The 16,028-nt window shown below is 35.2% G+C and overlaps 1 protein-coding gene across 1 annotated transcript in view; it reads right to left on the bottom strand.

Moving 5' to 3' along the window:
* Nucleotides 1-16,028, bottom strand: part of ZSWIM6 (zinc finger SWIM-type containing 6) — a 200,662-nt gene that overhangs the window by 19,091 nt on the left and 165,543 nt on the right. Inside the window, exons 5-7 of the mRNA XM_057541153.1 lie at nt 5,427-5,606; nt 558-734; nt 142-288 (exon numbers count right to left, since the gene is read on the bottom strand). Of these exons, the coding sequence (XP_057397136.1) occupies nt 142-288; nt 558-734; nt 5,427-5,606 (504 nt within the window). The remainder of the gene's footprint in view (nt 1-141; nt 289-557; nt 735-5,426; nt 5,607-16,028) is intronic.

Raw genomic sequence — 16,028 nt, 5'->3', positions numbered from 1 at the left:
AAATATTTCAAATGAGTGGTGAGTAAAGCCATCACCATGGCTCTAATTTTAAAAGTTCTCTCTCCCAAAAGAGCATAAAACCTAGTGACATCATCACCAAGAATCCCATTCCAATGGAAACAGACTCCTTCACACATTTACCTTTTTTTTGAGTTCGGAACATTTCCAGCTGTTTCTGTTGCTGCCGTCTTAACGTGTTAACAATAGCTATTGCTAGTCTCAGTGCTTCTCTTGGGTACCCATGAGAACGTAATGCGTCCACTCGTGCACAGGCTGTAGGAACATGTTCTAAAACAGAAAGTTAAGGGGGGAAAGTTGCCATTATCAGATATATCTATAAAAACAGGATTTAATAGTAAGATGTTTTCCCCTGAAATACTATTAAAAAGACACAAGAAACCATTTCTGAACTTGGATTTGAATGAAAAACTCCTATTGCCAAGCATTCATCCATCTCCCACTGAATCCCTCAACTCTCCTCCTCCCACTCCAATAATGCTATAGAAACTAAACAAAGAAGTAAGTCATGGAAATGTCTTTCCGGTTTGGCCACTTACCATGCCAGAGGGGCCACCCTCGGGAGTCAAAGAGGGAGTTTTCAGCGTCGTCATGGTAACAGTAGTTGGTGTACAGGTCACTGCTGATAATGTGCTGCAAGTGGCTATCCTGCCAGTGGAGATCGCACGCCTCGATGGCTCGGGTGAACACTGTCCGATGTGGCCTGTTCGATGAATCTGTTTTTTCCACAATTCAGAAAGCCGTGTCAGCTATTATTCACATGTGAATAAATCAGTCATGCCATACCATTCTGTGGCCAGATGTTCATGAACACACCCACACACATTGTCCTGCACCCCCTAAGCAGAAGGATGAAGGGTGAATATTCTCATGTCCTAAGTACTAGGAGGCAAATCAGACCAAAGAGCCACCATTCACTCACTTGCTTTATCAAACACAAACACTCTGCAGCCATCAGAGCTAAGGTTAAAGGCATCCTGCAAAAAGAATCGTCAAGTCTAGTTTCCATGCCAAATACACTGAAAGGAGGCACTCGGCACAAAAATCACATGAAAACTCACTGCTCCCCACTTCTGAGGTGCTGTGGTGGACTGCCCTGATGGGATCAACAGCTCTCACAAACACTATGCAAGAGATGAGACACCAGCCATGGAACCTTTCAGGAAGATGCAATCAGCCTTTAAAAATATGCAGAAGGGTTGTGCTTTTGGTTGTATTTTTTAACTATATTGTGCGGTTTTGCACAATTAAAACTATTATGCTTCTTGGGATATAATGATTAAATGTCACTTTATATCCCAAAGGGCATAAATGCATATATTTAACATTTCACAAAGCCACACAACATAGCTACAAAACAAACCAGCGCACTTACCTTGCCCCTACAGGCTGCCTCCTGACTCTTGTGCAGGTTCCATGACTGGTGTGATGTCCCCAGCATAGTGTATGCCAGGGCATCACAAAAGAGCAGAAGCACACACTCCGAAGAGGGTTCAAGTTTCAGGACCTGACAGAGAAAAGAAATGTTTGGGGAATAAAGGATATTTTTACCCCAACTTCTGGGATTATTCAGTTCTTCTGGAAAAAATCGTTCAAATTCTACCTGCACTCCCACCCCTTGGGTCCCCAACTCCAGACTTACCTTAAACTGTGGCAGAAACCTTAGAAAGAGCCTCAACTGACAATCAGGGTAACAAACTATTTTTATTTATGTGTGCTTTATTTAGCTCAAGTATCACCCCTCACTGTTCTGAGGCTTAACTGAATGAGAAGTAAAGTCTGGAGCTTCCTTAGTTGGTAAAGTTTCATCTTCCTCTCCCTGGAGCTTTGGCTAAGCACAGACATAAAGGAAATCATAAAAATCAAAATACAACTGAATCAAGATGAGCTCTGAAAACTCATCTAGACCAACCCCTCTATTCTGCTGATGGAACCGAAAATTGAGAGACGTAAAGTGACTTGCCAAGGTCACACCGCCAAGGCAATGGCAGTCAAGATCAAAACACAGATAACCTCACTACAAATTCAGCTATTTAGGCTGTTCTGAAAGGCTTTTGAATGGTCTTGAACAGAAAGAGACATAACTTCAGCTTGGTCTCAGGTGGACTTAGACATCTGTATTTGAATGGCAGACATATCAAAATGCATGGATGACATAATTTGAGAGGCCTAAATACTGATGTATCTGTTCTGGCCCCTGCCCAGACTCCTTGTTAGCAGCAGACGGATGGACACTCTGCAAATGGGAAGAGTTGGCCCTACATTTAATAGCCTTTGGAACCTACCAGGGCTTTTTGCAGAGCAGAATAAATATACCCCTACTCAACAAGAAAGTGGTTCCATGACTTCTTACAGTCAATCAATCAAATATTCCAAAGTCCAAATCTCACACAAGTATTTTTAAATGGCTTTCTAATTTTATTTATTCTGTTTAACTCAAATCATAGAAACAGAATTTAAAATTAAAAGGAGACTTTAGAAAGCAACGTATTATTATGCACTTATTAAAAGAATGAGAGTTCTGTCTGTTTGACCCACTTGGTATCAATAATAAAAGCCAGCTGTGGGTATGATTCCATTGAAAAAATTAAAATCTTAACTTTTCATGTTTGTATGTGACTGTAAGAGCATAGCGAAACGTACAGGACATACACCAGGACAGTGGTTAGCTCTAAGAGTCTGATACAACCAATTGTAACAAAAAAGACTAAGTACTATTGGTATTTAAATGAAAATGTAAGATATAAAGCTCTATAGTAGCATGGAAACAAAAAAAAAATGTACATATACAATGACTAAAAAGATATACAAACAAAAATTGATTTGATTAAGTATCAAAATTATGGTCAATTTTTATCTTAGATATCTGTGTTTTTTTGATTTTTGCAATAACAGAAAAAAGAAACAGATGATCTTAATCAAATTGTTAAAACGATAAACACAGGGACTTCCCTGGTGGTGCAGTGGTTAAGAATCCACCTGCCAGTGCAGGGGACATGGGTTCGAGCCCTGGTCCAGGAAGATCCGACATGCTGTGGAGCAACTAAGCCCGTGTGTCGCAACTACTGAGCCTGCACTCTAGATCCCATAAGCCACAACTACTGAGCCCGTGTGCCACAACTACTGAAGCCCATGTGCCTAGAGCCCGTGCTCCGCAACAAGAGAAGCCACTGCAATGAGAAGCCCACGCATTGCAACGAAGAGTAGCTCCTGCTCACCACAGCTAGAGAGAGAGCCCGTGCGCAGCAACGAAGACCCGCCACGGCCAAAAATTAATTAATTAATTAATTAAAAACCGATAAACACTAATTTGTAAAAAATTTTAAATAAAGTGTAAAATAATATTAGTTTTTTAACCAAAAAAGTTTAAAAAAGGCTCTCATTCGGGTATATTTAAAAAACAAACACACTACTCTTTCTAAGGGTGTGGATTCTAATGTTGTCAATTAATTCTAACAAATAATCTCAGCAAAGACAGGGCCTGATTTGTGCTTCACTTTCACTCTGATGTGCAAACACATGCCAATTCTGCCCATGGTCTGTACCACATGCACTTGCTGCCCAGCAGCATGGCTGCTGGGCTCTGCTGTCACCAGAGGTTCTCCCTTTGCCAGCCCGCTCAGCCCTCCAGCGGAAGTACTGCAGGCTGAGCACCCGAGCCCCTCTGTAGGGATGTCTCTTCTGACAGCCCCTCTGGAGAATGTGGGTGTTCTGCTAAAAGGAGGAGCCCTGGTGCCTTTAGGCACAACAGCTATAAATATTGCCCTTAGAAACTAGTCCTGACTTCATATCCCTGGGCCAAACCATAAATGAAATAAACTCTTTTTTTCTGGAGGCTGGACCACTTCCTAAGAGTTTTCTAAAGCCTATGGAATATTCATATTTAACCAAGGGGAAAGCAACCAAATGGAAAGTAAAAAAGTAAACTGTAAAATGTTAGGATGGCAGTCACAAAAAAGCAGGTGGGGAGTGAAACACAGAGAAACCTCCAAATATAATAAAGTTTAAAAAAATCAAATTTATTGCCTATGGAGACGTAAGCATACATTTTCCTAGCAATGGAAGAGAATAAATGTTGAATTGTTAAACTTGAAAATTCTGAGCTTCTGGAAAAAAACTTGGGGTATAAGGAAGGGGTAGATTTATTTTCTTTGAAGTTATTAAATAAAATCATCATGGGCAATAAAGATACGACAGATTTCAAATACTGAATTCCCAAGGCAAATATCTCTAGACAAAGGAGAGCCAGATAATCATCTTTCCCAAGGCCTGAAACTTCTTTTTGATTGGACAGGTCCCTATGGAGTAATACATATTATTTTCTCTCTTTGTAGAGACTGAAAATACTATGCTAACATCACATTTCATTCTCAGCACATTGTCCAGCTCATTCTAGGAGTACCAACTCCAGATGGGGCCAGAAAACAGAATGACAGTCTTGATTCCTGAATCCTTCTGATGTCATTTAACTCCCACCTTGCATCTATTGTAACTTTAAAGTCTTCCAAGTTTTCACAAAAAAGGGGGAGCAGCAGCACAAACTTACACAAGAAGAGTGACAGAGTTAGTGAATGAAATGTCTATTTGCAAGAGTTAACTACTTTAAAGATTTGGTTCTGAAAGAGAGGAGAAAATTCTGCAGTAGCTAGCGGGGACGATGCGGGCAAGGAAAGATTTTTTAAGATGAGAGAAACTTGAGCTAAATGAGTGGGTCCAATAGAGAGGGAGAAGCTTAAAAAAAAACAACAAACAAACAAAAACCAGTACAGAAATGAGAAACCAAGATTCTTAAGAGGCTATCTGAAAATGTCTGGGAGCATTCCTTAGTTGTCCAAAGACTGGAGGGCACTATTAGCCTACAGTAGGTGGAAACAAGTATGCTAGACAGTCCTTCACAATAAAGAATTTTCCTGGTCTGAATGCCAGCAGCACCCCATGCTCCTGCAGCCCCAGTCATTAAATGTTTACTTGCTATATTCTAAAACTAAGAATTTTTAACTGATTAAATTGTATAGTAGCCCAAATATGAACTGACCAACAGATATAAAAACACACAGCTCCTCAAGCCTCTCAATATTTTGTTTTACAATATACTACCCACCCATTCCATGATTTTTAAAAATATATTCAAACTAAATAATTAATAGGCAATTTTAACACATACTAGTAGTATATGTAAGTATTATATCCATCTGTATTCTGAGGATATGAAAAAAAGTTATAGAAAGGTCTCACATAAAAATTAAAACACACACACGCATTCATATCAAAACAGATTAAGTCTGTGAGTTATAGTAAGTTCTTAAGTGAGTAAAATAATTTTCCCAAATCTATTATAAGTTACTGTTATAAACATAGATGCACAGTTAGGTAGATACAAAGTGAGCAGATTACCACTGTGTACTCACCTTGGTTAGCATTCGCACCCTGAGGCAGAGCATTGGTTAAGTTAGGTAATTCACTGCCATGATTTCCATCTTCCCATGGACAGACATCAACACCATTCCACTTTTTCAACTGTTTTAGCCAGCTGGCCTTCTGCTCCAACTTGCAGTGGGGATTTAAAACTATACACATCCACAGAGCACCTAATTTAAAGGGAGAGAGGAAAGCAAATTTTTTAAAAGTTTACAAGTGTCCAATCCTAATAGCTAATGATAAACCATTTCAAAATGGACCCAAGTCTGCAGTTTTATAATGCAATTCTCCCTTGTCCAAGCAACAAACCTCATACAGAGGTTAATGTAAAGAGGACAAAAGAGCCCAAATTTGAACCAAAGAATCCAAACACTGTTACATATAAAGATGAAAGATATTTCAAATGGTAATTGTAATCACCTTCCTACTTGTGTGACATTTTGGGCAAAAAATAAAGAATACAACCTTAAGGACCAATTTGTTACTTTAATTTACAAGCAGATTTTATTCATGGATGCTACAACAAACCACTCTAAATGGTTCTTCTGTGCAAAAATTAAATTTACTTTTAAGAGTATCTTTTTAAAATAAAATCATAAAGGCATAACAACGGACACGAATAAACTATTTCCCAGTCTCCTTATAAGCATTTAAAACTTTATTATGCTCGTTAATTACTATGCATATCCATATATCAACAGATCTTTTAAAAATAAAATTTACTTAAACATGCTTCCCTAAATGATTTAACCAGGAATTAACCTTTATATAAATGAAATCACCAAATTTATGTCTTTTTGTGAATGAAATCACTAAACATTTATCAAAAGTTCACTTGCTTTAAAATGAAAAGACAACCTGTGGACTCGGAGAAAATATTTCAAGACAATGTGACTGACGAGGGCTAACTTTCCAAAATACACAAATATCTCATACAGCTCAGTATCAAAAAAAACAAAAAAAAACAAACCAATCAAAAAAGGAGCAGAAGACCTAAATAGACATTTCTGCAAAGAAAACATACAGATGGCCAGCAGGCACATGAAAAGATGCTCAACATCGCTAATCATCAGAGAAATGCAAATTAAAACTACAATGAAGTCTCACCTCACACTGGTCAGAATGCCCATCATCAAAAAGTCTACAAATAATAAATGCTGGAGAAGGTGTGGAGAAAAGGGAACCCTCCTACACTGTTGGTGAGAATGTAAATTGGTACAGCCACTATGGAGAACAGTATGGAGGTTCCTTAAAAAACTAAAAATAGAGTTACCATGTGATCCAGCAATCCCACTCCGGGGCATATATCTGGAAAAGACGACAACTCAGATTCAAAAAGATACATGCACCCCAATGTTCATAGCAGCACTATTTACAACGGCCAAGACGTGGAAGCAATCTAAGTGTCCACCAACAGATGAGTGGATAAAGATGTGTTATGTACATACATACAAACATACACACACAATGGAATATTACTCAGCCATAAAAAAGAATGAAATAATGCCATTTGCAGCAACATGGATGGACCTAGAGTTTATCATACTAAGTGAAGTAAGTCAGACAGAGAAAGACACAATGTTATATGATATCACATGTGGGATCTACAAGTAGTACAAATGAACTTATTTACAAAACAAACAGATTCACAGACATAGAAAACTTATGATTACCAAAGGGAAAAGGGAGGGAGGGATAAATTAGGAATATGGGACTAACAGATACACACTACCATATATAAAATAAACAACACGGATTTACTGTATAGCACAGGGAACTACAGTCAATATCTTGTAAACACCTCTAATAGAAAAGAATCAAATATGTACATATATTTTTTGATTCTATATATATATATATATATATATATATATATATATATATAACCAAATCACTTTGCTGTACACCTGAAACTTACACAATATTTTAAATCAACTATACTTCAATAAAAAAGTTCACTTGTTTTTCAAAGGAAAAGCCCTAATGAATTTAGAAGGTATAACTCATAATTTGAAAAATTAAGGTACTGATAAAATTTATCATTCCTTTCTACATTTTTCAAAAAGATAGCTAATTCAAGCAAATATTTCACAAGTTTTAAAAGTTCAAGTTTGGGAATTCCCTGGTGGTCCAGTGGTTACGACTCCATGCTTCCACCGCAGGGGGCATGGGTAAGATCCTGCAAGCTTTGCCATGTGGCCAAAAAAAAAAGTTTTTACTTTACCAATTTCAAAACAAGACAGATACCAGTACTTCAAAGCCATTCACAACACTTTTTCTTTGAAAAGGTTTGTATGTGTATCTGTGTTTATTTTAATCAGTTGTGTTAACCAAGTGAATAATACAGGTAAGAATGGTCTGTTTATATTTTGTTTGTCCAAAAGAGATGCTTTACATTCTTCCACATTTAAAATTATCAAGCTTCTTCAATTAGAGAATCTGTTATTTTAAATATCAAATAATGTTTACCAACAGAAAATAAACATAGCCACAACCTAAGCCACAGATATTTACAATTCACATTTCTATATTTAAAAATGCCAATTAGAAACAAAAATGTGATAGATCAAGATGGAGTAAAGCCCACTACGGCTTATCTCTCCCCATAATTACAACTAAAAACTGGACAAAATACAAAAAGCAGCAGTCTGAGGGCTCTGAAAAGTAAACAACAGCAAGCGGTTTGTGGAAATAAAACTTGAAGAAATTTAAGTCATATGGGGGTGACTTCCTGTTACTTTCCCCCCCCTTTTCTCTCCTGGCTTGCACATAAGATTAGCCCCATTTGGGAAACTATGTAGAAGGCATATAGAGCAACAACTTGAGAGAAACCTCATCTACCTGGTGAGAGGATTGGGAAAAGGGAACCCCCTGCCACTCAGAAGCTAGAGAGGGAGATCCCTGGTTATTCTGTACAAAAATAGGCACAAATACTGCTCACACCTCACGTGCATGAGACTGCCCCAACGCAGCATAGCCAAGGTTTTGAAAACTTTACTGATATCACCCAAAGAAGGTAAAACAGAACTCATAGTCTGAATATATCCTATTGAATGTATGCTTTAAAAAAACAAAAATTTCTCCGGAGGATTATAATAGGACCCAAACTCTTACAATTCAGTATTTAAAATGTTCAGGATCCAAAATTACTTGGCTTACAAAGAAAAAGGGAAATGTGATCAATTCTCAATGGAAAAAACAATGAACCAGATACCAGATGTTAGAATAATCAATCAGAGACTTTATGCAACTATTATAACTATGTTCCACCAGATGAAGATAAACACTATTGACAGAAGTGAATATGAACTATAAAAAAAGAACTAAATAGAAATGTTAGAATTGAAAAAACAATATCTGAAATAAAAAATTCACTAGATAGGATTAACAGTAGAATGGATATGACAGAGATAAAAGTCAGTAAATTTGAAGATAGAAATGATCTCATCTGAAGAAGAGAGAGAAACAATCAGAAGAAAATGAACAGAGCCTTAAGACAGGTGGGAAAATATCAAAAGTAACATTTGTATCATTGGAGATCCAAAGAAGATGAGAAATAGATACAGAAAACTCAAAAGAAATAATTACTGAAAACTTCCCAAAATTGAAGATATGAATTTACAGATCAAAGAAGCTGAGCTAACCAAAAAATCCATGCCCAGTGATAATCAAATCACTGAAAACCAAAGAGAAAAGAAAAAAATATTGAAAACAGTCAGAGAAAAATGAAATGCCATATAAAGGAGAATGACTCAAATAATTATTCTTGTCAGAAATTATACAGGACAGAAGACAGTGGAGCAATATCTTTAAAGTGTTAAAAGAAATGGAAATATCAACCCAGAGTTGGCAAAATATCATTCATGAACGATGGTGAAATGAAGGCTTTCTCAGATCAGGAAACACTAACAACATGTATTGTTCAAGAGACCTGATGCTAAAGGAAGTTCTTCAGGCTGAAGAGAAATAATACCAGAGGGAAACTTGGAACTATATGAATAAAGGAAGAGCAACAGAAATAATAAATACCTAAGTAAATGTCATGGACTACTTCTGTCCTTCTAAGTTCTTTAAGATAACTATGACTACTGAAAGCAAAAACATGAACATTGTCTTATGGTATTTTAAACATATGGAGATGTAATACACATGAAAACTATAGCATAAAGGAGGGAGAGTAAAGGTACCTATATGGTTGTTAGATTCTACATTCTTCTTTAAGTGGCAAAGTATAAACTCAAAGTAGACGGTTTAAGGTTAGGTATATTTCTTGTAATACTGAAACCATTAAAAAAAAAATACAAGGAGATACAAACAAAAAGGACAATAGATAAATTAAAATGAAATACTAAAAAAATGTTTTAAAATAATCCAAAGAAGGAGAAAAGAAGGCAGGAGGGAGGGAACAAAGGAACAAAAACAAAGAGGATAAATAGAAAACAAATGATTAAATGGTACACCTAACACTGAACTACATCAATAATTCTAGCAAATGTAAATCATCTAAACATACCAATTAAAAGAGATGGTGAAATCAGGTTAAAAAACACCCAACTCTATGCTATGTACTAGAAACCCTCTTCAAATATAATGACATAGATAAATTAAATGGAAAAGGATGGAAAAAGATACACCATGCAAACACTTTCAAAACAAAGTTGGAGTAGCCATATTATTATCAGACAAAGTAGACTTTGGAACAAGAAATGCTACACCAGATAAAGTGAAACATAACATGATAAAAGGGTCAGTTCTACAAAAAAACATAACAATCCTAAATGAGGATGCTGCACCTAACATTAAGACTTCAAAATATATGAAGCAAAAAGTGACAGAGCTGAAAGGAGAAACACACAAATCCACAGTTACATTTGGAGATCTCAATACTTCTCTCTCAATAACTAACAGAACAAGTAGACAGAAAATTAGCAAGGATAAAGAATACCTAAAACAATACTATCAACCAACTTAATCTAACTGACATTCATAGAACACTCCACTTAACATTAGTAGAAAAACAAAACAAAACAAAATCTTATACTTTCTAAAATGCACAAAGAACATTTACCAAGGTAGTCCATATTCTGGGCCATAAAACAAACTTTGACAAATATTAAAGAAGTGAAATCATACAAAGTATATTCTCTAATGTAATAGAATTAAATTAGAAATCAGTAACAGGATGATATTTGGAAAATTCCCAAATATCTGGGAATTAAACAACACAATTCTAAATAACTCATGAGTAAAAGAAGTCACAAAAGAAAACAAAATATTTTGTTCTGAATGAAAATGCAAATAAAATATATCAAAACTTGTGATCTACAGCTAAAAAGAGTTTAGAAATTTATAGCATTAAATGCCTGTACTGGAAAAGAAGGAAAGATTCAAATCAATAATCTAAATATCCACCTTAAGAAGCTAGAAAAAGAATGAGAAATCAAAGCCAAAGCAAACAGAAAGAAGGAAATAACAGATCAGAAATCAATTAAATGGAAAACCACCACCTAAGTTTTTTTTAATGAAACCAAAAGCTAGTTCTTTAAATAGATTAATAAAGCTATAATCAGTCTGGCCAAAAAAAGAAAGGACAAACTATGAGTATCAGGAATAAAAAAGGGCACATAATTATAGATCCTAGAGGCATTAAAAGGCTCATAAAGGAATGCTATGAACAACTTATTCCCATAAATTCTACAGTTAGATGAAATGGACAAATTCCTTGAAAAACCACAAACTACCACAGTTCTCTCAAGAAGAAATAATAACCTGAATAGCTTTAAATTTATCAAAGAAATTAAATCTGCAGTTAAAAACTCTAACAATGCACATCCAGATGTTTCCCTGGAAAATTCTACCAAACAGTAAAGAAAGAAAGAACACCAATTCCATACAATACCTTCCAGAAAAAAGAAGAAAGGGAAGGTTTTCAACTTATTTTATGAGGCCAGCATTACCCTGATAGCAAAACCAGACAAAAAACATTACAAGTAAATATAATTACATGTCAAAGTAAAACACCACAACAAAATATCAGTAAATCTAATTAAGAAATACATAAAAAAGAAAACACACCACAACTAAATAGGGTTTATCCCAGGAATGCAAGGCTGGTTCAACATTAAAAATTAGTGTAACTCACTATATAGCAGACTAAGGAAGAAGAACCATATGACCATTTCAACAGATGCAGAAAAAGCAACTGACAAAATTCAACATCCCTTCATAATAAATAAAACTCTCAGCAAACTAGGAACAGAAGATAACTTACCCGAGAAAGGTCATCTGCAAAAAAAAACACCTACAGTTAATATGATAATGGCAAAAGACTGAATGTTTTTCCCCTAAGATAAAAACAAGGCAAAGATGTCTGCTCTACCACTCCTATTCAACATCACACTGGAAGTTTTAGCCAGGCCAATAAAGCAAGAAAAGGAGATTAATGACATAGATTTAAAAGGAAAAAATAAAATAGCCTCTATTTGTAGACAACTAGCCTACAAAAAAGGTAAGTTTAGCAAGGTCATATGATACAAATTCAAAGCAAGAAACCAACTGTTTATCTACATACTAAAATTGAACAATTACAGATCAAAATTTACCCCCCAAAAGCACCAATTATAATACTATCAAAAAACATGAAATACTTAAGTTATAAATCTAACAAAACATGTACGGAGTCTCTATACTAAAAACTACGAAACACTGACAAGAGAAATCAAAGACAATCTTAAGAAGCAGACTGGAAACCTCAATACTATTAAGATATCAATTCTCCCCAAATTGATCTATATATTCAACATAACCCTACTCAAAACCCTAGCAGGCACTGGTGTACATGCTGACAAAAATATAGAATGGCCAAACAATTTTAAAGAAGGAAAAAGTTGGAAGGCTCCCCAGCACCTAATTTTGAGACTTAGTATAAAGTTAAGAGTAATCAAGACAGTGTATGATTGTGAAAGAACAGGTACATACACCATTGTATAGATTAGGGAGCTCTGACCTACATAGATATGGTCAATTCAAGGTTCAAAGACATTCAATGTAGAAAAGATAAATCTTTTCAAAAACTAGTGCTACTACAATTGGATATTCATATAAAATGAACTTAAATCTACAACACACAGTTTATTAAAAATTAACTCAACTAACTTATTAAAAACTAACTCAAAATGGATCACAGACCTAAATATAAAACCTAAAACCATAAAACTTCTGGAAAACATCTTTGTGACCTTGGGTTAGGCAGAGATAACCTTAGATACAATATCAAAAGCATAATCCATAAAAGATAAAATTTATCAAGTGGACTTAAACATTAAAATCTTTTGTGCTGCAAAAAAAACAATATAAAGAGAATGAAAAGACAAGCCACAGATTGGGAGGAAATATGTGCAAATCATACATCTGACAAAGAACTTGTATCTAGAATATGTAAAATCCTCCCAAAACTCATCAAGAAAACGAAATACAAATTCAATTACAAATTACAAATGGGCAAAAAATTTGGAAAAGACACTTCACTCAAGAAGATGTACAGATGGCAAACTGCTGATGAAAACATGCTGAACATCATTAATCATTATGAAAATGAAAATGGAAACTGTCTGCAAATGACATGATACTATACCTAAAAAATCCTAAGGACACCACCAGAAAACTACTAGAGCTTATCAATGAATTCAGAAAAGTTGCAGGATACAAAATTAATATACAGAAATCTGTTGCATCTCTATACACTAACAACGAACTATCAGAAAGAGAAATTAAGGAAACACTCCCATTTACCATCGCATCAAAAAGAATAAAATACCTAGGAATAAACCTACCTAAAGAGGTAAAAGACCTGTAGTTGGAAAACTGTAAGATGCTAATGAAAGTAAATGAAGATGACACAAGCAGATGGAAAGATACACCGTGTTCTTGGATTGGAAGAATTAATATTGTTAAAATGACCATATTACCGAAGGCAATCTACAGATTCAATGCAATCCCTATCACAATACCAATGGCATTTGTATGGAAACACAAAAGACCCCAAATAGCCAACACAATCTTGAGAAAGAAGAACAGAGCTAGAGGAATCACGCTCCCTGACTTCAGACTATTCTACAAAGCTATAGTAATAAAAACAGCATGGTACTGGTACAAAAACCAGACGCATAGATCAATGGCACAGAACAGAGAGTCCAGACATAATCCCATGCACTTATGGTCAATCACTCTGCAACAAAGAATATACAATGGAGAAAAGACAGTCTCTTCAATAAGTGGTGCTTGGAAACTAGACAGCTACGTGTAAAGGAATGAAATTAGAACATTCTCTAACACCATACACAAAAATAAACTCAAAATGGATTAAAGACCTAAATGTAAGACTGGAAACCATGAAACTCCTAAAGGAAAATATGGGCAGAACACTCCTTGACATAAATCATAGCAATATTTTTTGGGATCTGTCTCCTAAAGCAAAGAAAATAAAAGGAAAAATTAACAAATGGGACCTAATTAAACTTCAAAGCTTTTTGCACAGCAAAGGAAACCACTGACAAAACGAGAAGAAAATCAAAATAACAAACAACCCGATTAAAAAATGGGCAGAAGAACTGAATAGGCATTTTTCCAAAGGCATGCAGATAGCCAACAAGGCATATGAAAAGATGCTCAACAGTACTAATCATCAGAGAAATGCAAATCAAAACTACAATGAGATATCATCTCACACCTGTCAGAGGGGCTATCATCGAAAAGAACACAAATAACAAATGTGGCGAGGATGTAGAGAAAGGGAAACCCTCATTCACTGTTGCTGGGAATATAAACTGGTGCAGCCACTATGGAAAATAGTATGCAGGTTTCTCAAAAAAACTAAAATAGAACGACCATATGATCCATCAATTCTACTCCTGGGTATACATCTGAAAAAACCAAAACTACTAATTCAAAAAGACACATGCACCCCAATGTTCACAGCAGCATTATTTACAATTGCCAAGGTATGGAAGCAACTTAAGTGTCCATGAACAGAAGAATGGATAAAGAAGATGTAGTGTATATACACAGAATGGAATACTACTCAGCCACAAAAAAGAATGAAATAATGCCATTTGCAGTAACATGGATGGACTTGGAGGGTATCATGTCAAGTGAAATAAATCAGACAGAGAAAGACAAATATTGTGTGATATCACTTATATGTAGACTCTAAAAAATACAACAAACTAATGAATATAATAAAAAAAGAAGCACACTCACAGATACAGAGAACAAACTAGTAGTTACCAGTGGGGAGATGGAAGGGGGAAGGGGCAATATAGGAAGAGGGGAGTAAAAAGTACAAACTATTATGACAAAAACAAGCTACAAGGGATATATTGTACAACACAGGGAATATAGCCAATATTTTATAATTAACTATAAATGGACTATCTATAACCTTTAAAAATTGTGAATCACTATATTGTATACCTGTAACTTACACAATATTGTACATCAACTATACTTCAATTAAAAAAAAAACCATACGAGATACCACTACACACCTATTATAAGGGTTAAAATTAGAAAAAGAAATTTAAAATCTGAAAATACTGCTGGCAATCAGAATGCTCATAACTGCTGCTGCGAGTGCAAAATGATATAGCTACCTTGGAATATGGTTCAGCAGTTTCTCATGAAGTTAAACATTTACCTTATGACCCAACAATCCTACCTCTTGGGATTTGCCCAAGAGAAATGAAAACTTAGGATCACATAAAAACTTTACAAGAATGTTTATAGCAGTTTTATTTGTAAATGCAAAAGACATCCAACCTGAATGTCCTTCAACTGATGAATGGATGAACAAACTTGGTGCATTCATATAATAGACTACTACTTAGCAACAAGAAACAGACCACTGAAATACACATAATATCGCAAATGCATTATACTAAGTGAAGGAAGCCAGAATCAAAAGGGTATATATGTGTACACACACACTTTACTATTCCATTTATGTGACATTTTGGAAAAGGGAAAACTAAATGAACTGAGAATAGACTACCAATGCTAGGGACAGGGAGTAGGTGATGAATTGATTATAAAGGGACTGTGTGAGGGAATTTTTGGAGGTGATAATAACCATTCCATATCTTCATTGATCACATGACTCTATGCCTTTGTCTAAACTCAAAATTGTACACTAAAAATGTCAGGTGTATGTATTTTTATAGTTAAGTATTTATGGTATGTATTTTACACTATAGTTAGGAATTTTACTGTATGTAACAAAGTAAATTTTTAAAAATTGCTAATTAATATATGGATCAAACAATTTTATCTACTGGTATTCGAAAGACCTAAATATGAGTGCTGTCTCTGCAGGATTTCTCTACAAGCCAATGGACATCGCACAAATCACCATCCTATTAATCGTATGCGTTTCCCATGCCAAGAACCAGGAAAAACAGCTTCAAATGAAACATGACCACACACTGTCACAAAGCAAGAGACAAATCAAAATGGTATCTAAAGAACCTCTAAGTGGCAGCCTTTCCTACTGAATCCCATTGGAAAATGGGATACAACTTTACCAGGCTTTAGATTTT

Source organism: Balaenoptera acutorostrata, chromosome 2 (genome assembly GCF_949987535.1).
Source record: "Balaenoptera acutorostrata chromosome 2, mBalAcu1.1, whole genome shotgun sequence".
In the NCBI taxonomy this organism is placed as follows: Eukaryota; Metazoa; Chordata; class Mammalia; order Artiodactyla; family Balaenopteridae; genus Balaenoptera; species Balaenoptera acutorostrata.
Note: the sequence above shows the minus strand (reverse complement) of the source record. Positions and strands in the feature narration are given on the sequence as shown.